The sequence below is a fragment of the Struthio camelus genome, chromosome 9 (genome assembly GCF_040807025.1).
Source record: "Struthio camelus isolate bStrCam1 chromosome 9, bStrCam1.hap1, whole genome shotgun sequence".
Lineage (NCBI taxonomy): Eukaryota > Metazoa > Chordata > Aves > Struthioniformes > Struthionidae > Struthio > Struthio camelus.
The window spans coordinates 19,243,683-19,266,262 of NC_090950.1; the positions used below are offsets into that span (position 1 = coordinate 19,243,683).

At 45.0% G+C, this 22,580-nt stretch overlaps 1 protein-coding gene across 4 annotated transcripts in view; it reads left to right on the forward strand.

Annotated features, from left to right (window-relative positions):
* Window positions 1-22,580, forward strand: part of FGF12 (fibroblast growth factor 12) — a 242,389-nt gene that overhangs the window by 72,238 nt on the left and 147,571 nt on the right. Inside the window, exon 1 of one of the 4 annotated variants that reach the window (XM_068954100.1) lies at window positions 17,039-17,306. The exons of the other annotated variants lie outside the window; for them this stretch is intronic. Within the exon in view, the coding sequence (XP_068810201.1) occupies window positions 17,219-17,306 (88 nt within the window). The 5' untranslated portion in view covers window positions 17,039-17,218. Of the gene's footprint in view, window positions 1-17,038; window positions 17,307-22,580 lie in introns of those variants that run through there. 4 annotated transcript variants of the gene reach the window in all.

Below are 22,580 nucleotides of genomic sequence, written 5' to 3' on the forward strand. Positions count from 1 at the left end.
TATTACCTCAGTTTTCTTTATTCTGAATTTGTTTAGTTTCAGCTTCTAGCTTTGGGTGGTTCTGTTACCTTCTGAGTTTGAAAAGCCCTGTATTGCCAACACTGTCCTGCGTAGGGACTCATGGTATTGATCATGTTGCTCCCTAAAGTGCCCTTCATTAAGCTAGCCAGGTGGAGCGCTGAAAGGCACTTTGGTTTTAAGAAATGAAAAGTTGTTGCAAAAATTATCAACTGAAAAGTTGTGGGATGTGAATGAAGCTGGTGGGCACAAACTAATTGCACAGAAGACACAAAAGAAGCCACATAAAGGCACTGTTGGAGAGTATGCACTTTTCCTTATGTGTGTCTGCATTGGCTATCTCTAGAGTTTACAGACTCAAAACACATTAAGGGAGGATTTGTATGGGTTTGCAAAGTGAGATCTACTTGTAAGAGTCCTGCAGAGACTGGGTTTAACAAGGAGTGATTTGAAATATGAGAGCATTTGTTGTTATTGGGTTTTTTGGTAAATTAACTGTGTTGAGGTCTTGTGGGATGTAGGCTGTTGTGCTGAAAGAATGTTAGTTTCGTATACTGCTAAACTTCACAGTACATTTTAAAACCAGTTCCATCCGTTTCACAACCTGGCAGAGGTGTTTGGAGTGGAGAGCAGCCAGCGCCTTTTGTAATTGTATCAGGATTAGCCTACAAAAGCCCTGAAAGAAAGTAAAAGCACAAGTCTTGTGGGACAGGAGGAGTCAGCATAGCTAGAAGGCCATCTTAAAGGAGAAAACAGGTTTATGTGGTTCAGGCAGGGGAATAGGATACAGTGGATCTGGTTACCACCCTCATAGAATATATTGTGACAACAGACAGCCCAGCTGTTTCTGTGATTTGATTTCCATCAGGCCAAACCTCCTGTTTTTTAAAGCCACTCCAAACCCTGCAGGAGATGATGGAAAGGTAGTCATTGTGGAGATGTGGGAGATGTTTTTAGATCTCAAAATATTGTCTCTCCTTTGGAGGGTGCCTGGGACCAGAAGTCCTGAGAGCAAAGCCCACTATTGGTACAGTTTCTTTCAGTCGTGTGGGCTGCTTCTGTGAGGCTCCAGGAGCTGCTTATTCAATTCTGCTGCAATACCCCTTCTTGTGAAGAGGGGAAAGAAATCCCAACCTCAGCATCTCTGCCAAGGCATACAGTAAGGATTTGTTAACCTTGTACGCAGCTGCTATGGAGACAGCCGTGCTGTTGATATTCGGTATTCCCAATCCATCTTCTTGTGTTGATGCTTTTAAAACCAAAGACATGTTTTAAACTGATGCCGGTAGTCATGGGTATGTCTTATATGGTCTTTTGCAGCCAGATGCAAACTTGCTTGGACTGTGTTTTAGACTGGCTAGACTCAGCCTGGTTCAAGTCTGCAGGCTAGGTGACTGAGCTGATACATCCAGTCTCCCAGCTCACCTAAATAGCTAAGTGTAATGCTCTGCTGACGTGGTTACATAGCTTTGGGACTGGGGACAGTTTGCTTCCACCTCACTCGGGAGCTTCTCACCTCCCAGCAGAAAAGTGTGTAGACCCTTTTAAAAGTAGGCCTATGCAAAAGCCTTTGCAACACATGTACCCTCTTCTTGAATTCAGAGGCTAAGTGGATGGCAAAGAGCATGAAACGGAGAAGGCTTCAACTGAGGCATTTTACAAAGCCCTGTTAAATCACTTATTTTCAACCTCCACCTCAATCTGGTCAGGTCACAGCTCATCCTAGAGGAAGATGACATGCAAACTGACAGACCCACAGTAATACAGCAAGGAAGGGATGCTGTGAGCCCTGCTGCAGTGGGGACTCAGGACTGCTGCACTCCACATTACAGAGCTAGTACAGGTAGTAATGAAAGGAGGTTTTCCTTGAATCAGCAGGAAAGTGCTTTCCCAACCAGATATGGTGGTATACTTGTGATAACTGAGAGTTCCTAGAAGTTATAGCCTTGCCGCACACTGACAATAGAGACCCTTTTTGTGCAAGAAAACCTTTTCCACAGCTACCTATATGGTAGGGCATCAAAACAGATCTGAATAATCAAAGAAAGGGGTTGCATAACTTACCACTTCTGGAGGAGAGTGAAAGAGGCGAGGAAGGGAAAAGCGTTCTTTATTCTTGAAAGCCAATCCTTTCCATTAGTTTTGGAAACAAAATTGTCAATGGTTAGCAAAGAGCAATTCTATCTAAAAGCCTCACCAGTGGGGTCTGGCTCCAGTGCAGTGAGAGGAAAAACGTACTCTTGAAGCTATGCTCCTCTGTTTTTCAGAGCACTGCACCCTCATTCTGTGAGGGCATCAGATGATTTTCCCAAAAGGCACTTTGGGGATGTAGCCTACATCTCTGGAAGGAACTGAACGGGGAATATGTCTCTGCTAATGAAAGCTGCAGCCAGAAATAAGAGTTCCGGAAGTTTAAAACTAGGTTAAAAGCAGTGAACAACGGAAAGCAGCTGAAGATGGAGTGGGTGAAAGAGCTCTTGAGCTTTAGGCAGTGTGATGACTTTGCCTCCCTCCAAACTCCTGGGTAGTGCAGTTCTGGCAGACTGACAGGGCTTCCGGGGTGAGCTGTTGCAAGATGCTTTAGCTTGTTGGGTTTTTTTCTCTTAGCTTTGTATTTTTAGTTGAATTCTCTGTTAACACACAGTAGTAACCCCTACTGTTACCAGTAATCAAAGGCCCATTTCAGTGCAATTATTAAACAATGGAAAAGTATTGCCTATAGTTTTATAAGCAGATAGTATCACTTTTAACCATGCAGAAAGTTTGGCATCTCAACCCTATACCACAAAAGGGGAAAACTTTAAAACCTTGTGACTCCTAGTTGTGGTCATAGTGTTTATGTAAAGAATAATAATCAGTTAAGACTCCCACAATAAACCTTTTCTCCCTTTTTGCAGTATGACTGGAGGGGCCTTTCTAACCAGTTTTATCTCCTGTGTCGCAAAATTGCTGTACTGCACCATGTATAGGAACAGCATCCTTATAAATCCTGCCTGGTTCCAACCAGTAGGTCCTGTCTTTCAAGAGCATTTGTAGTGTGGGAAGATCCTGAGAGCAGTACTAGTGTGAAAGGGCATTCAAGGCTACTGCTTCTTGCCCAATTGGTGCTGGCTGTTTTATGTTCTGTAACTTCTTGTGATGCTCAAGAGAAAGAGCTCTGTGTGCAGCATTTTGTGTCTACATTAAGTTCCCTGACCTTAATCTGAACCATTGCGTGTTTATTTAACTTAGTTGTTCTCAGCATGATTTTCTGGTGGGTGGGTGAGTACTTCTTAACAGAGACATGGAATTAAAGAAATCTTGAAGGGGTATGAAATGTGCAATGGGGAGAAAAAGGAAGTTAGAATATTAAATGCACGTAGCACAGTCTTCGTGAAGCACAATGCAAGCACAGCTGCTGCATGGCAGGCTGTCCAAGCCAGGCACGTGCTGATCTCCATCGATCCTAGTTGATGTAAACATCCCTGGGAGAAATGATAATTGGCCTCTGCAGGAGCCCTGCATTAAACATCCCTTGGTGAGAAAGACACAAGGGAAGAAATTGTAGTGCACCACAGAAATGACCCAACAGTTTCTACAAGGTAAGGGCCTATTTGAGGAACAGGCTGAGAAGGAGTAGAAGGAAGAGACTGTAAAATGAGAGGTTATCTTAGGCACTGCTGTCTCCATCCTTGCAGACCAGCGCAGGCTTTTCCGTATGACTCGTTCCTCTGGAATTGTTCTGTTCTAGTTTTAGCTGCTCAGAGACTATCCCACAGGCTGGGGCAGACGTCAGCTCAGAGATTGTTCCTGATTATTAATTTACTCTGCCTTAATGTAGGCCCGTTACCAGGCACTTCCCTCGATGGTCTGCAAGTAAAGCTGGTGTCTGTTCTCTTCTCATCAAAGGCAGCTGCATATTTCACCTGGAGTCCAGGGGGCTGTCATGTTTTTTGTGCTTACTGAAAAATGTCCCCTCTTCGTTCGGTTTAGATAAACAGGCAAAGAGGAGGCTGTGGTTTCAGTCAGCTCCTTCCTCCCTGAGCCCAGAGATACTCTACAAACAGGCAGGGAGGTCAGTGTAGGGATGGCTGAGCAGGGGTTGTCATCCACAGGTCCCCCTGTTAGAGACCTGCTTGCCCCACCATGTTGTGCATGCTGCTGTGGGGAGGGACTGATTTGCTCCCAAGGAGCCTGTCATGCTCGATCTGGCTTGCATCTATGGATGCCAGCAGGAAATGCCCTTATCCCCCACTTCCCAAGTTAGTAATTGTTTGGACTCTGGGGAAAGGCAGCCTAATTATTTCAGCTGGACGGAGGCCTGAGAGCCCCACTTTTAACGAGCTCTTTAAGAAGGTATCTTGAACAGTCTGTCCCATGAGAACATCAGCCTGACAATGATGCTTCTGCTCTCACCTGCTTTTCTGCACACAGGTGGATTTGGCAGTAATTGTCTTGGACATTGGTGTTCATGTCTTACAGTTCTCACTGTAACCAGAAAGGTGACTGAAGGAGCAGGGAGAGGAGAAAGACAAAAGTCTGCCTGCCTTGCTCTCAGTTACCATTGCTGCTGTAGAGGTGTGGCAAATAAAAATGGGGATCCAGACCTCTTGCTATTAGTCTCTTTTGCCCTTTTCCTATGTGTAACACTGCAACTGATGCAATCCCACCCTGCAGAGCTGGACCTGAGTGCTTCCATGTGATGCTAAGTGATGCTGGCTTGTTTAGGGTTTCACTGTGGCTTGACACTGAGCACAAGTGAATGAAAAAGAGATGTGACTGTGATTGATTGTTGCTGTAACTCAGCAGGGAAAAAGGGAAAGAACCCCTTCCTCCTGCCCCCTGGGAACCAGCCTTTCAGCCCTTGCACCCTCAAACGACTCGTGCTGCCTACCAGTGTGCCTGGCGCTGCAGTCAGGAACTCATGGCTCTGCCATTGTGAAAAATGAAGAGCTAAACCCTTCTTTTAACAAGCTGTCCTGGTGAGGCCTAAGCAAGGAAGAGCTGGGGTCATGACAGTGAGAAGCAGCAGGACTGGCTCTGCTCTTGGGCAGGAGCCTGAGGAGTGTGGGAACACAGGTTCCCACTCAGAGGGGTGAACTTTGCTCAGCACTGGGGACTGAGAAAGCAATGTGTGAGGAGTGAGCAATATCCAGAGCACAGGCACTGCCTGTGCTCTTCCTGCTGTGGCCTGCATCCACCCAAAAGCAGGGCTGCTGTACGTGGATGCCTCGCTATTTGGGTCAGCCCATGCTGGAGAAAGGGACTGCAAAGCAAGACTTGGAGGGTTTGGGAAAGAGTACTGAGCTGGAGTTGATATGGGCCCTTTTTTCTTCATAAAACAAGCAAAGCTTCCCTCTTCCTGATGCACCAGCCCCAAATCAGATCTATCAGGACCTGCTGCAGATAAGCCATGATTGCTCTGTAGCTTGAGAGTGTTGAGCCGGCGTTCCCTAGATCTGAGTCATCCTGCTAAATCTGTGCACAGCAGCTAAGGTAACAAGGGAGTAGGGGATGGAGGTCTCTTATGGGAGCCAGGATAACAATGAAGGAATTGAAGTGATGGAGAAAGGGCGAGTCAGGCCTTGGAGTGCTGGATTTGAAAGTGGGGCCTGCCTTCTGAATAACCAGGTGGAGCAAAGGGAGGGCCTCGTGCCTCCTTCTGCTGCCTGGGGAATGTGTAAACTCTCCACAGATGTTATGTGAACCACAGTAGTTCATAGTTCAGGTTACTTCTATGTTAGAGGTTAAGCAAATGCAAGCTGGAAGGAAACTGTTTTGGCAGTGGTCTGGGGATCAATGAAGAGCATATTCGGAACATTTTTGCTTTGGCCGTTTCTCCCTATCAAAACTACTGCTTTGCTATTGAATTTGTGGGGTGCATCTCTCTGGGAATGAGGAATGATGGCTATGGTGCTACTTGCTTGTGAATACATTATAGCTGGTAGAACTACTCATGCAAGGACAGAAGCACTGCCTGGGGCTAGGCAGCACTGAGTCCTCAGGACAGCTGATGTCTGTGCTTGTGTTTTTCAATTCTACAGAGATTTTTTTCATCTGAGGATTGCAAAGCACTTCACAGACTTCCTGAAATTTAGCATTGCCATTATGTGGCACTTGTTTTGACAATGTCTGTGGCTGTCCCAGTGTAAATAGGTACAAGGCTAATGTAGTACTGGCTTGAAGTCAAACAGGTCCTGCAGCACTGGATGCAGCAGCTCTGCCAATAGCCTCAGTAGATAATATGCTGTAGTGACTTTTCTCAAGCAGCTAGAGAAGGTGCCTTGGCCGTATGCCATTCACAGGTTAAGGTGAGAATTAGAAAAGGTGCATTTCAGTGACTCGTAAACAACTTAGGACACACTGACAGGGCAGCAGCTCAGCTTTATCATTCCAACTTTGAATCCTTAAAGTATCTGTTAAAGAAATCTGTGCCTGAAACTTATGGGCTAAATTCAGATCTCATAGAGTAGTATCAGTTTATGCCAGGCCTGAATCTGGCCCCAATTCTTGAGCTAAACTGTCTGCAATTCCCCTGCCAGTCTCTTTCTTGGTCAATTCTACTGCTGCAGTTACAACTTTAGCCTGTGCTGAGCTGTGTGTTGTGCTGGGCTGGTCCTTCACCTGTGCCTTGTGGACAGTCTGGGTATTGAGCTTTGCTCTCAGGAAGCAGAAAGCCAGTGCAGTGATGGACTTCTGAGGCATTCAGTAATGCTATGTGCATGTTTCCCTGCAAATAAAGTAATATCTCACTGATTTATCTGTTCACACACAAGTAGTTGCCTCCCATATTTTCTTTCCTTACACTTATTCCCCAGACTGGTCATTCAACTCTTGTGATTTCCTCTTTCTTCTCGTGCTCCACAGCAGACTTCACTAAAATGATGCTTCATCTTTCACTTGAACACCTTTCATTCCCAATTTTGCCAGATCATGCTTGCTTTGAGATGAGACTTGCTGGAATCTTTCTTCTAACGTAAGTGAAATATCTCCAGCTGCTGAGAAAGTTTTACCTTCCTGTAGGGGAGCAGGATTTCCTAAGGGCTGATAATCAGTCTAAGCCTCAGTCCACACTAGCATGATTCTTATTTTCAGCAGAAGCAGAACAAGACCATTACTGAGTATGTCACAAGCTTGACAGCAATGATTCCGGTCTCTGGGAGCCAGCAATGTTACCTGTCACTGGTGTGATTATTACAAACTGGTGTGCTAACTCTTTGAGGATTTTGTTCCTTTCTTAAATCCCTAAGCCATTACATGAGAATCACAACCTGACATTTTAAGATATTTTTTGGCCCTCTTGGCTGTGAAGAAAAGTAAAGAACCTAAACCTTAAAAGACCCTAAATGTGAATCAAATGTAAAAAAGAACCTCAAATGTGCATTTTGATTTGGTTTCATCCTTGTTAGTAGAGGATGAAGGAGATGGGTCTGTCCTGTGGCCTGGCAGTGTTTGAGCCAGGTAATACTGATTGCTTTCACTGTTTGTCCAGCAACTATAAGCAATAAAAAGTATCCCACTTCCCGTGAAGGCAATTTTGTATGCTGTGTCTCTGCTATGCACGGGTCAGCTGGGAGGGGTGAGTTTTCCACGAGGAGAGGGGAAGGACTAAAGAGAAGTTTCTTGCTCACTGAGACCAGTTCCCTACTGCAATAATAGTGCATTGGCGTTCCCAGAGCAGCGTTGCAGCTCCTCACAGAGATGAGGTATTGCCTGGGACGATGCACGGTGCCAGAGCTGCAGCAGCAGAGTGCAAGGTGTGACCTAATCGGATGGGAGTTAAGTTTTTCCCTGTTCACACCCATGTCAGCCCTGCATTCCTGGTTATTCCTCAATTGTCACGTTTTATATAAGAAATTTATGGAAATGTTTTGTTTCAATAAGGTCAAAATCTTTCATTACAACTTCATTTTCATAATAGTGTCAAAAATACTTCAGTAAAGTAGAATACTTTAGAAAATGTCATTTCAAGGAAAAACAATGAATATGTTGATTTTTTGAAACTTTTTGGAGCGTGTTCCCAGAGCCACAGTGTTCACTGAGAAAAGAATTCTGGAGCTCGCTCTTCTTTCTTAGCTCTTCTGTGCTCCAGTGAGCACTAGACTGCATGAGAGATGTTTTTGGAAAAAAAAAAAATTTCCCAGACAAAAATGTCTCTAAACTAAGTTTACCTAGAAAATTGTATGCAATAGAAAGTCCTATCCTAAGAGGCTGGGATTTTCAGGTTGGCTCTTATGAAGACATTGTAAATCCAGCCTTCAGTTCTCTTGAAACGTGAACTTTCCTTCACATATATAGCTACATTGTAATTACTCCATAATAGTATTATTTAATGCCCAGCTTCTGTCTCGGTTTTGCCTTCAGAACCACCAGGGACACCTGTGTGTGTCTGGTAAAGACATTGCTGCTCTGGAGATGCTACAGTGGAGGCATTGGAAGTTGCACACTACAGAATAAGGGTCTTGCCAGTACAGTCTGCATTTAAAATGTGTCTGCTCTTCAGCTACCACAGCGAGCTAATGAGTGAGGATCTGAACGGTAGACTTTACTGTGATTTGGGAAGCTGTGAATTGGAGCAGAAAGCACTTCTTGTATCATCATTCCCAAGGCAGAGAGTCAGGCAGGCAAATACTTGCTTGTCTAGATGAGATTCTGCCACATGTGTTATATTAGTATGCCACAATAAATATACTTCAACTCTGGAATTCAGTAAAAGGTGCTGTTAGTGTCACTGGGAGCAGGCAGATAGGGAGGTTCATACTTTGACTGATGCTGTTCCTGACCTCAGATACACTCATGAACATCAAGAATGCTTTTGCTGGAAGAGAAGAGGGATTTGGCTCCTTGCAGAAATGGTCTATTATACTTACCCTCTGAGAATCTCCTTTGTTAAGCCTCTCTGCCTTTCCCTGTGAAATGGGTGGTTTAGTAACATTCTTAGACAAGGGAAGCAGCCTGCCAGTTGTTCATGTTTCGTGCAGTGAATCAGTGGGAAGCCATGAGCGCATCCTGGTCTAATTTGAAAGATATACTCGTTCCATCGCTGGTCTTCAGTGGCTTTGCCTTGGTCCTGCAGCCAGGGGGGAGCCAGTGAGCAATGCCCTCCAGCCAGGACTGCTGGTGAGGGCAGAGCTGTGGGTTTGGCAGCCAGCTGCCCACCAGCAGCCTGCTGAAGGCAGAGAAGCAAAGGTGCTATCTGATGTGGCCTTCTGGCAGGCAGGGCCCTGGGCCCGCTAGCTCGCTTACCTGCCTGCCTCAAAAGTCTCTTGGCACAACTGCAAGCTGTTGCCCTCTAAGCATGGGTCATGTCTCAGGCAAAGCTATCTTTGCCCACAGTGGATTAATAACTTCATTGCCAGGGCAGTAAGGGTCAGAACTTCACAGCAGTGACCGTATTATGTCCCTTTAATCTGCTTTCCTCTCACCAACCTCTGAGGCTGCAGGGATTGGCAGATGGGGAAGAGTTCTCCTGCCTTTCTGCATGTTTTTTTGCCCCTCATTGAGGGGCTGTGGAGGACGGATCATATGCTGGAAAAGCAAATGGAGCTGGCAGAGAAATTGCACCTGCCAAGGCAGCACCTCTGGAAGGCAATTGTGCTTCTCTCGGGTGCAAAGGGCAATTTGGGCAGTAGTGTGTCACCATTTTAGGGTTTACTCTGAAATTCAACCATCAGCACAAAAAGAAAAAAAAAAAATCATGCCCCCCCCCCCCGCCCCGCTTCAATCTAGAGGTGTCTGGAGCTCAAAGGTGATCACCTGGGGCAGGGATAGCATGCATCCCAAATCCCATGGCGTTCCCTAAGCATCTGGATAAAGGTGATCCAGTTGAAGTTGTGTGCTTGGATTTCTAAAACGCTTCTTCTTCTGGGTCCTTCACCAGTGGTTTCTCTTATAAAAAAAAAAAAAAAAAAAAAAAAAAGGCCTGTTCCCACAGGGGAGGGAAATTACCAGTAGAAACAAGACTGTGCTGTCCATCTTGAAGAGCAAAGGATTAGAAAGGAGACAGAGTTACTGATCAAAACAAAGTAATTTGGAGTAGGAAAAATAGATGTGGGTCGCACAGAGTTGCAGAAGGAGCTCCTGATGCTGTGTGGTGAGCTAGCAGCAGTATAAATAAAGGAGTGCAGAGCAATGTACCGGTGGGGGGGGGGGGGAGTATTCAAGGGCACTTGTGGTAAGGGGTGCTACTTTGGCCTTTTCATTTCTGGAAAAAGATCTCAGGGATACTGTGGATCACTCTTAAAGTGCTAGCTCAGCAGAAGCAGGAAGAAATTATTGGGAAAGGGATAGAGAGTAAACAGAAGCTATCATTCTGCGTGACAGAAGTCTCAAATGCACTCACACCTTGAATACTGTATGCAGTTCTAGTTATCCTGTCTCAGAAAAATAGAATAGGACTGGAAAAGACACAGGAAACGGCGACAAGGTCAATGGAGTGTGCAGAGTAGCTGCTGTCCAGGGAGAGATGAAATAGATTAGGCATTTTCAGGTGTCTTCAGAAATGAAACAGCTGAGAGGGGAAGCACAACAGAGGCATATGAAACTGTCGTGGAGAACATGAAATTACCATTTCATAATTTAGCAACTAAGGTGAGCATTTAATGCAACTATCAAGAAGCAGTTTTAAACAAATTAAAACTTTTCTCAATGTGTAATTAACCTGTAGAACTCCTCGTTAAAGGATGGTGAAGAGGCCAAAAGTACTAGTGGGCTCAAAAGTCAGTTAGAAAAGTTTACTGCAGAAACAAAAATCAAGGGTTATAAAACTCTTGATGTGAGATGTCCTATGCGTTAGGACATCTCAAAGCTTCAGGGCACTGGAAGCTGGGAGTAAGTACTGATGGAAGGAGTGCTATACAGCCCCTTTGCTACTCCTTCTTCTGGAGCATCCATTCCAAATCACGGGAAGGAGCATGTCATAAATGTTCTAAGGCATGGCTTTTGTAGAATAAGCTGCTACTTAGTGTGGTATACCTGTGTAGATTGTGCAAGGTGGAACAGAGTCCTAGAAGTTGTTAAAGGGGTGTAGGACAGGTGAGGGAGGCTTTTCCCCTCCCTGTCTGTGGTGCAGAATAGCTGTAAACGCTCAGCAGGCTGTAAATAGTATGCAAGAGTGAGAGAGAATCCCCCAGGAACAGGTGCTGTATTGGGTTCCTGTAGGTTGTCTTCTCTGTGCTTGAACCTTAAGAGGGTTGACCGCAGCAGAGGTGCTTCTTCTGCATTTTAAGAACTGCAGTGTGCAGAAGGCTCTGGGGCTATCAAAGTGACATAATGGGATGGGGAAAAGCAATGGGAGTTGAGGGAGTTTCTGTAGGCTCCCTGGGCAGTCCAAGTTAATAATGGCAACACAATCCTTTACAGAGGGCAAACCTGTAACTGCAGAGGCACTAGGTTTAGGCAGTCCATGACCCTTCACAGGTGTGTGTATCTAAGAGACTCTGTGAACTCTTATCTTGCAATTGTATCCTTTCTGAGAACAGGAATAGGAACAGGACAGGAGTCTCTGCCTGGCAATTGAGTCACTTTGTGGCAATGAGGTTAAATCCTGGCATTTCTTAATGGTTCTTCTGTGCACTTGGAAACCTTTCACGTTAGAGTCTCCATTCATGGATCTTTAATTGAATGGCAGATGGAGTCAGGAAGAGATTGAATAACTTGTACATGATCACATCAGAGCACAATGTTAGGACTAGAACTCAGAAGCCCCTGCTATTACCAGCATAGCGCTATTCCCTAGACTTCACACTAAATCAGCCTCTTTGCTGTTATAAATGGGGGCAAAGGCTGTTCTCTTTCATTGGCGGTAGTACACTGAAGACCTGTTCTTTCAGATGACTGTAGGACAGCGTGTCAGTTGTGAGGCTATGGACATATCCCTTCGCCTTGCCCTGACCATCTAACAGTATTTGTAGACTTTTTGGTACAGTGAGACTCAAAGAATAGAAATGCATTGCTGAAGAGGGGTATGCCCAGCCACAGAATGAAAACAGCACTGTCTATTCCTGAGCCATCTTGGTTCTCACTACTACCAAAGCATGTTTGGGGAAGTCTTAGAAGTTCCAGCTTCTGAGGAAGTGTCTCTGTGCTTAGAAGTACCCAGAACATCCCATTTTCACTAATTTAGACTCAAGATATTTGGTATACAAAGCCTTCTTTACATATAATATTAGATTTCTTCTTAATGTCAAGAAATGCAACTAATAAATACTTGTTACTATGACCTTTTTATATGTCTGAGGATAAACCTATTCAAGCCTGAGGATAAGCCTATCAAGGCTATGGGATGTCTTTTTTTTTTCTAAATCTGCTTTGAGCTGAGAGGGAACTGAGATTTTTCCAAGCCATTCTCTTTGCCAGGAGCTAGAGAACGTGGTTTCCATTCCTTTGTGTTCCTATGGTAGACCCACTTTTTGACTTTAAAAAGGCCCCTAAGGAATTGGTCTGTCTAGCCTGCTGTACAAAATCAAACTACATCTTTTTTTTGTGTCTCATCTTCCAGTTATTATCAGAAGGTATGTGGTATGCTTTTTCTATGGTAGAGTTTCTAGTAGAATAGGTGCAATCGTTGCCTTACGATGAGCATAATTCTATATTGATCAGGAAAAGACTAATGGTCTCATTAAATAGCCAGAATGAGGACTGACAGGTGATTCCCTACTCTGCCACAAATTTATTGTGACCCTCAGCAACCCCCTGAAGTCTGTGCTGCAGTTCCCTCCTGGCTCTGGTGTGTGTACTCTGCACTTAAGTGGAGTTGGATACAGTTGCTACGTATGCTCAGTATGTCTAGATAGTGGGCCCTGCCATCCCTCCTTGCTCTCAGTGCTCTGCTTCACAATGGAGGAGAAAAGGATAAGCAGAAATACTGCAAAAGCACTGTGATGACAGTGGGATAAGCACTTGTTCGCACTGAAAAGGGCCTGTGATTTTCTGATCCGTTCCAGGGCAAACATTACTCAAATGGTTCCTGCAAAGAAAGGTGGTGAGAAGAAAGTGTTTTCTGCCATCACTGGGGTGGTGACTGAGGAATATACCATTGCCACTCCTAAATAGATCCACAGAGCGAGTATCAAGAAACGAGCATCAAGTGGTCTTTAGGAGATCTCTAAATTTGCAATGAAGGATGCAGGTATGCCCAATGAATCAACACCAGCTTGAGCAAAGCTGCTGGGGCCAAAGGAACGTTCCTTACCACATCTGCCTATGTTGGCCAGAAGTGAAGATTCACTAAACAAGCTGTACAGGTTGTTTATTTATGTACCAGTTGCAACATTCAAAAAATTACAGGTAGTTAATATGGATGAAAACAAAAATAGAAAGGACCCAGCGCCTTGAAGGATTATCACTGCCTTTGTATGAATACAAGGAAATTGCCTTTTCTGACTAGTCTCTTCTGTGAGCTTTCATAGATTTTTCTTTTTTGGCTTTGGTAACTGATAAACTCCTTTACATCCTGCTATTTTAATACCAAGCACAGAGTCTCATTTGCTAAATCACTGTATTTTTTTCTGATCAGAACACCGCGAGCATAGTCTTTTTAGTAAAAGGTATTAATTTAAATTCCATAATCCTAAACATATTCTCATTTCTGTTCCATGCTTTAGAAGGCCAATGGCGTTTTAATTTAATAAGGGAGAAACACACATGACACTGTGTTCCCTGCAACTGTCTTCTGACCTCAAAGAGTCTTTCCCAGCAAATGCAATCTCTGCTTTTATTCAAGAATACGCTATCCTTTCTGATATCCCTGTTTTATTGGCAAAGTTCAAATATCTGTAGCATTTTCACAGTAACTTTTGGAATATTATTTGTATTATTATTTAATAATGCAAACCCATGAAAGGAGCTACAGCAAGATTTATGTACTGCTTATGTCCTACTGAAACATCTGGATATATGCTGGCCCTTTACAGAGAAATCAATTTTATTTTGGTTTGCCTAGTTTTGGATTAAAATGAGTTAACTCATCCAGCAATATCTTGATTTATGTCAGCTCTATCTATCTTTCTAAATAAGCTTTGTTTACTAGGTTAAGATTTACTTAACTGGGTACATGATATTACTGATTATTTTGTGGCATGTGCACGCTTAGTCATATATACCACGTTTCCTGAAGTATTATCCTTTGCCATTTTTATGCTTCCATTTTGCTGCTTAAACTTACTTCAACCTACTCAGTTTGAAAGATGTGCTCATTGCAGTCCTCATGCCCCTCCTTTAGAAATGCCAAATAATGCTTGTTGACTCTTTCCACTGGTTTGATTCTACTCTCCTTTGCTCTGATGTAAATCAGGAACTGACTCCTGAAACCTACCACACAAAGGCAGGACTCCTGACAGATCAGAACCTATGATGTCTGGATTATCAGCCTCGCTAACAGGTGATTGAAACTGTCTGAAGAAATAGGGATTATTTGGTTACTAATTTTATGGATTATTCTCAGTAGGTACTCTAAGAACTGTGCTGATCTAATAAACAGAGGTCTCAGCTGCTTATGGAGTTTTTTTTTTCCTTTTACAGACCTGCGCATCATATTTAATCCACTTGTCCTCACAAGTCCTAGGCTATCCAACATATATAACATCCCAGTGCACCCCTCCCTGGGTACCCTATGGTGCTGCACTTCAGCACTGGCTTCTCAAAATCAGAGCCCCCTCATTTACAGCTCTGCATTGGCTGCTAAGCAAGGAGGGCACCTTGACTTCAGATCTCGCTGTACTGTCCTTGATCTGGCAGATCCAGAATTGTTCTCATCTCAAACATGCTGCTGATGTGTTTGCAGAAAGAGGGTTTTTTTTCTTTTTTCTTTTTTCTTTTCTTTTTTTTTTTTTTTTTTGTGCGCGCTATTACAGGAGTACCTAGAACCACCAGTTGTATTTCAGAGCTTCACTGTGCAAACTGCTTCTGGTCTCGTTCCAGAGGGGTTCTTGCTCTCTGGTCAGGTATAGCAGAGACCTGAAAGACAGCCGTGGGGGAAGAGGAGAGGTAACAGCTGTATTCTGTTTGGTGTCTGTCTGGGCATGGCATGGCAATCTTCTCTGATTACCACGGAGCAGGCATTACTAAGGAATGTAGCTGGAGAAATGATCCGTGGTGTGTGGGAACATGAAGAGACAATGGAGAAGGATAGTTTCATTTTATTCTGTGACTTGGTGAGTTTTCAAGGTCCTGTGTAAAATAGTTTATGAACCAAGACGTACAAGAGTGATGATTTTCAGCCGAAGTCATAGCACTATACAAAAAACCCTGAGTTCGTTATTAACTAATCCCTGCGATCTTTGCTACCTGTGCATTCTTCTAATGCTCCTGAAGTCTATGCTGTTGGCTTTGCTTCTAGCTACGTGCTGTTTTCAATGTACTAAGTAGGGCTGACTAGAAAATAAGAGCTTCCATTTCATGAAACATTTAGCATTTTCACTGCTTTTTTTTATCCTATTTTAGAAGAAAACTGAAACCGGAGGATGTTTACTGAGGGCATGAAAGACTCAGGTGCTTTCACAAACATTGGTTTTTGCCACAAGTCCTTGGTAAACTGTCATACTATAACATTTCTTTTTCTATGTCTGTCTATGCCCCTGGACACTCTGACCTCCATGTATTTTATAGCATTTACTGTTACATCCTAGTGGACTTCCTAGTGAGCAAACCATTGCCGCACCCCCTATTATGCTGACTATGCTTCGTTGATCATAGTTCTGAGTTGAGAGAGATCCCAGCAAGTGTTAAAAGTTCAGGCTATATCCGCATGCTCATGTCTGTATGGAGTGCCAGCTAAAAGCCTGTTACGTCTCAAGTGTACTCTCTAGAAAAACTTCTATCTCACAGGCTCATCAGAGGCACCTGGCCGCTTTAGCCATATGCCAGGAGAAGCAAGAGCAGAGGTGGCTTCGAAAGCCAGTGCAGAAGCAGGTTAACTTTGCTTGAGCACAAGGTAATCCAGGAAGAAATTGCCCCAGTGCAAGGGTGAGCACAGGTTCAGGCTTGTCTCAGAGGTGGCTGCCTTTCAGTGAAGTATTAGTCTACTGAGGTGAAAGAGTTCACCTGAGAGGTCTCTGTACATTAATACTATTTCTGCACTCTTGTACTTTCTGTATGGTTTCTGTATGGGGGGTTCTGAGCTGGGGAATTTCATGAATCAAAGCCAAGTCTCCCAGAAGAGCTTCTTTTCACAGCTGTCCTGCATGTGAAACAGGGGCTCTGCCTTGGTCTGTGCAGCACAAAAACTCTGCATGGACTTCAGTTTGCAACACCCTAACTGCTGGGGTTTAAAAATGGGTAAAACAAAATGAATCTTCAGTTTCAGTGGAGCGACCTTTGCAAAAAGCTATTGCTTTAGGATCCCTAAGTGTAAATAAGGAGACCTTCTAGTGTAAAGTGTGTTTGTAGTGACTCCCCTCTTTCTCGGTACGCACTCCTACCGGTGATTTAAGACGAGTTGTGTGTTTTGTTACCAGCCCAGCCACGCAGTGACACCCCCACGCGCCCCAAAGGCCACGTTCGGCCTCTCCGGCGCGTGGTGGCTTCCCATGCTCGCTCCGCTCGCGGCTAACCGCGGCGCCTGGCCCCGCAGGGCGCCCTCCGTGCCAGGCGGGGCGGGCGGCAGGGCTCGGCGGCGCCCCGTCTGCCTGCGCCCGCAGCGGGGCTGCCTCCCGCCCCGGCGGCCCCGGCGGGGCTCCGCGCCCCGGGGCGGAGCTCCGCCGCCTGCGGGGCGGGACTCGGGCAACTTCGCCGCCGCGGAGCCGGGGCCGGGGCCGGGCTGGCGGCGGCGGCTCTCCGCGCCGGCGGAGGGAGGCGCATCTGGGGCGAATGAGCGAGAGCTGCCGCCTGTCTTCACCAGCTCGTCCCGCGGCTCCCCCCGGTCTGCCGGCAGCGGGGGGCTCCGGGCGGCGGTTCGGGGCTGCCGGACAAGGCGGCGGTGCGGCTCTGCTCCCCGGCGGGGGCTGTGCCGGCAGGGGGCAGGGCTAGGAGCCGGCCGCTTGGGTTTCTAGGGCTTGACGTCCTTCCAGCTAGCCCGACCCCCTTCCCGGCAGAGCCTTCCCTCCCAGGCGGAGAAGTCCCAAGAAGTGGCGTTGGAGCCACCCCGGGCGCGGCGCGGCGAGGCCGCGGTGATGGGCCGGGAAGTTTGGCGGCTAGGGGTGCCGGCGGCCCGCCGCTGAGAGCCGGCCGCTCCCGGGGCCGGTCCCTTTTCCGAGGAGCGGGAGGGCGCCACAAAGTGAAATCCATGAGGATTCTCGGGCTTCTCCTGGAGAAAGGCTCGCATATGCTGCAGTGTCTCTGTGGAAGGCGCCTGAGATCCAGCCACAGCCCAGGTGGGGAGAGCGCGTCCTTGTCCCCGCCGCCCTCGCCTCCCCGCCCGGGCGCTGCTTGGCCGGACGCCGGTCGCCCTGGGCTGGCCCCGTTTCCTCGCCTTCGTCCTCTTCCTCCTCCTCGCCCTCCTCCTCCTCCTCTCCGGCCCTGCCCGGCGCAGCGCACAGGTGGCCGGCAGGGGCCGGGCGCTGTCCGCGGTGCTGACCCCCGCCCTCGGCCCCCATCCCACCGGGGCCCTCACCCCACACGCGGCGGAATTTAAACTTGTCCTCGATTGGAGATGGTCCTAGGAGCAAAGGCTGCCCCTGACAGCGGTCCTTGAACGCCTCTCGGCTCCCGGCTTACTGGGGAGGGAGCAGTGTTGGAGGCTGCATCAGGATGGGGGAGCACAGTAGGGTGATGGGCTGAAGGATATGCTTGATCTTGAGCTATAGCTAAGCACTTTTTTGAAGAGGAGACTAAGTCCCTGAGTGCCTTGGTTTGGTATGACACTACCTCTGAGTTTTGGGGTGATCTTGTTGAAGTCCCTTAACTGGTGGCCCTGTGGCTGTCTTTGTGCCACACATGTTTCAGGAGTCTGACCTGCCCTTTCTACAATATGAGGTAAATGACCATAGAAAGGAATCTCATGTTATTATTATTTAAGACTCTGTGGAGGTTATAGCAGTAACCCTTCTGCTTTGAGCTTGACTGGGTTTCAGTTCCTACTTGGCTTTCTGCTAGAACTGCCTATTGAACCCTGACCGTTGTAATATTTGGGCACCGGATACTTATGGGGATGTCTTTCAAAATGTTACTTGTTAATACTTGTGTTGTTTCCTTATCTGAGTTATCGGTCTCAGAGGAGAGAAATTTCCACACCTCCTATGTAAATACTTGGTATTGTCTATTGTAAAGAAAGGCTGTTTGGGGAACACTGTCGCTGAGGTAGTCTGGATTCCCTTTTGGCCCAGCTAAGCAGAATTTGTTAACAGCTAGAGCCACTTGTTTATGCCTCCGTACCCTCCTATCCTCCCACACAGACACATGTGTGTGCAAGTCATTGGCCGTGACTGGCTCATAGGAATGGGAGAGGGGCAGGAAATCTGTAAGAGGGTGGGCTTGGCTCCCTTGAAACTAACTGTTTTCTGCTCTACTTTGAAGAAAGATCTGATCACACTAAACAGAACAAATTGTGGCTGTGCTTGGAAGTATCCCACAAGTTATTTTGATCCTAGTGGAAAATGATACCAGAGTTTTCTTCACAGTCACATATATGAATGTTTGGAAACTTGGGGTAGTAAAGAGTACAATAACCTCCTGGTTAAAATAGGGTGGTGCCCACTCCACTAGGATATAGTAGGCTATAGCTTCATTGAACCAGAAGTGGTGATAGTGTCCAAATGATTGCCCTGTTGAGCTGATTTGGTTTTACTGATAGATTCTGTGCTAGCGCATACTTGATGGATATATAGTGAGTGAATCTCTCCTTATTTCTCCTGCTCTAACTGGGTGGTACTGAACATTATGCAGTCTGTGGATTTCATGATGTTGTGCTATAAGGAGGCAGTCTATGGGAATGATCTGTGCTTATCTCCAGCTGGCCATGTTTCCTGTGTGCTAGCCCCATACCACAAGCTTGAGCGCTCTAGATGGGGATTGTTACTTTGAATCAGACTGCTCAAATACATTCCTTCTCCTATCTATGTTTTTTTCTTTTTCTGTTAAATTTGGGCTTTATATCCTCAAAAAAACATGCAACAAAAATGGAAGCTACTAACCAGAAAGAGGTCACATGGGCTAAGACTACTGGAGGAGAGGCCTCCTTACTGATCCTTCAAAAAGTCGGCATACCTGAGGAGATTTGTATATATTCCTACAACAGCCCAAAGTGTGTAGTGTAGCGCCCAGCATGGCACTGCAGGGGGGCATACCAGTCAGAGATGTCACAGGGGAGGAGGGACCATGGAAATACAGACTGCAACAGCAATGGCATAATGCTGTGGGCCACTTATACGTCTTTGACTCTCCCATCTGAAGAGTTACACTGATATAGGATGTTTATGCCAAACCATCTGGCATTTTGTGCACTTAATTTACATGTCAGGATGACCAAGCCCTTCATCCTCCTCCCATCTACGTTTTATCTCATTCAGACAACTGATATGGATGTAACTCTGTACTTACAATCAGATTCGTACTCACGTATTGTATGAATCAGAGCCCTAGACCACTCTGATAGAAACTAGTATATAATATTTTGAAGGAAAACGGTGAAGTATTGAAGGTGGTTGTAGGATACTATGCAACTCTGTTGTGACTCCAGCAAAAAACTTAACAAGATTTATGTCACTGCTAAGCTAAGATCTCTAGTCTTTGCTACTAACTCTAGTCTGTTTTCTTATACTCCACTTCTGTGTTCTGCTGTCACTTACTTTAGACTGAGTTCTCTTTTTCAGGGACAGACTTCTTTGGTTTTAGTTGAACAGCACCATGCAAAATGGAGTTTGATGAGTCTCTAGGCCACCACAGCAATGCAAGTAATTCATACCAATATGAAGTGAGAAATGTATTCCTAACCCTTTCTGTATTTCTTTACAAGTACTTTGGCACAACGAAGTCCTGTATCTTCTTCTAGGCGCTTCACTTGTTATCTAAGTTTCAGTAGTTGTAAGCTGACTGTATTGCATGCATAGAGACATTTCTCTTCTGGATGATGTGATTGTAATTACTTTTTAAAAGTCTTTAGCGTTTTAGTTAGTTTATTTTCTTTGTGGGCACCTTTTTCCCTTTGTTTGGAATGTCATTCCAAAACTGCCATTCTACCATTCCAGAATTGATTTTGCCTTTGGCCTCCAAGTCAACATTATGAAATAGATTGCTACTATGCTGTGAAGTTCAAGGTAGACCTCAGAAGATGATTGTATTGGTGATATAAATGTGAATGAAGTTGTAAAAAAACATTTCAGGTAACCTGTACCTGGTTTGCAACTGCTGAATGCAAAAGGCTGTATCCTTATAGGCTATGGAGTATGGAGATTTCTGCTAGTGAGTCTTCAGTCATTCTCCATAATGACTTGTTATTTAGCTGTATGAGTGGTTTTGCCTGATACTTATTCTGCCCTTGGCTTCTATAGAGACTGTCCTGTGAGATGTACGATTGCTAAAAGCATAGATTTTTCTCACATCGTTGCATCAACTGGAATGAAGGTATCTAGTAATAATGCATTTTCAGTTTTGTTTTCAGTACTGTAGGCCTAGTCATATACATAGACTCTGATCTATTCCCAAAAATTCAGATAAGAGTGTCTCTCAGTTTAAATCCCTATTCTGCAAATCAATGCCTTCAGTTAAGCTCATATTCATTAAGGCCTTCATTAAGCTCATATTGAAAGTAAACCCTGGGCTTGGCTTCACTGGGACTTTCGCACTGGTAAAATTTGGAGATGTTCCTGGAAATAGGCTGGTTGACACTAGTTTTATGGCAAGTTAAAATGATGTCTGGCACAGCAGATTTTTGTATTTCTCTAAGCATCGTGATACTAAGCCTGATATTTGGGGTGATAGGAATAAGCACTCTGTCCAGGCAGGAAGGTTCAGATGGTGGCTCCACTATTAGCTTGTCTATTACTGCCTCTGCATATCTTTGCTGTTGTCATGAGACTATTTGGGGCACTGTCATAACGTGCCTGCAGTGTCTGCACGTGCAGATGCAAATGGAGTCACAAACATAGGATGTACAATTGCCTCTTCAAAAGTAACATTTGGCTTACGAGCAAAACAGGCATTCCTTGTTTTGTTTGTGCATTCATGCACACTTTATTTGTGCATAACGGTTCTGGAACAGTTTTCTTACTGCTATTTACTCAAGTAGACAGCAAGTAATAGCAAGTGTATAGTGTATGCTATACAGTCAACTTCAAATCAGGGGGAGCAATAGATCTACATGTGTAAGTGACAAATAGTAAAACTTGTAACTCCTTGCAGAGTTTAGCAAACTCTGAGAACCCCTGTGGTCTGTGGCAGTTCAGATTATAAACTGTGTTGCTGGTGGGAGATGAGGAAGTACCTAGGCAGTGATGTTGTGCTGGGAGCCATCAGCGTCTTTTCATTCCTGCACCAAGTCGCTTGCTGCTACTCTATGCCGCTTTTCAGAGCACGTCAGTGTCCCCAGGTCCATTTTCCTTGGGTTCCCTCTTCCTGTTGTGTGTCTTTGGAAAACTAATGTTTGCTGACCAGTGGAAATTAAGAACATGTACTATTCCGGGATAATTCCTGTTGTTGACACTTACATCCAAGCTGACAGAATACCTTTGTCTGACTTAGTTTAATTCACCTGGGAAATGAATTAAGCAAAACTGTGAAAATTCTTTTTTATTTTGTAATAGGAGCACTTCTCTAGGGTATTATTCAAGAATAGCTATAGCATTTTAAATCCACACTTTCCTTTATTCTGAAGTAACCTTCTCATGTAGATATACATTAAGCATCTGTCCTGGAAGCCCACGGTGCTTGTGTATCTCTGTAAAAGATCTCTTCTGGCTGATCTAGAAATGATGGATTTCTTGGTTTCTATTATGCAGAAGTTCAGCGATGGAGATTATAATGACCTTAAAGTTGTACACATGTAACTCCATTTTAAGTGTTCACAGCTAGATATGTGTAGTTATACGAAGGAAAGTCTTTGATTTCATGCAGGATTTTATTGGTCAGTTTGCATTAAATATTTCAGAAATCTCCAAAAGTGAGTGCGGTCTGGAGAGTGCCTGTGTGTTAAGATGGTCTGGCTAGTGAATAGTTGTTGGCTCTAGATGATGCTGGCCATAGACTTATAGAGCTGAGCGTCTGGAATTATGAGATCTTCTAGGTCTGGAAACTTGCCTGGGTTCTACCAGAGCACCACCAATATTCAACCATGTTCGTAAAGTCTGTTTCTATGTGTTATGAAATGCAAGCAAAATAAGATTCTTGTGAATTTTCTTAGGCAGCTGTAATCGTGACAATAGACAATTCTCTGAAGCAAAAGTTGGCTGCTGTATAGCAGTTTTCATCTGGAGTTTTACAGGGGTGTGCAAAGGAGATGTGGTTTAACTTCCTCCGCCTCCCAAACCAAATAAAGGGAAGAGGAAGAATTTGTCTGAGTTAAACATCATGTGCAACTGTGTCAAGTTATGAACTGTAAGTCAGGATGGGAAACGTTAACCAAGAACTTTATGAAAGACTTTCCTTGCTTTCCCATCAGTTTTCTTGGATAAAGTCACATGTGAAATACTATCTTCTGCATTATTATTTTCCCA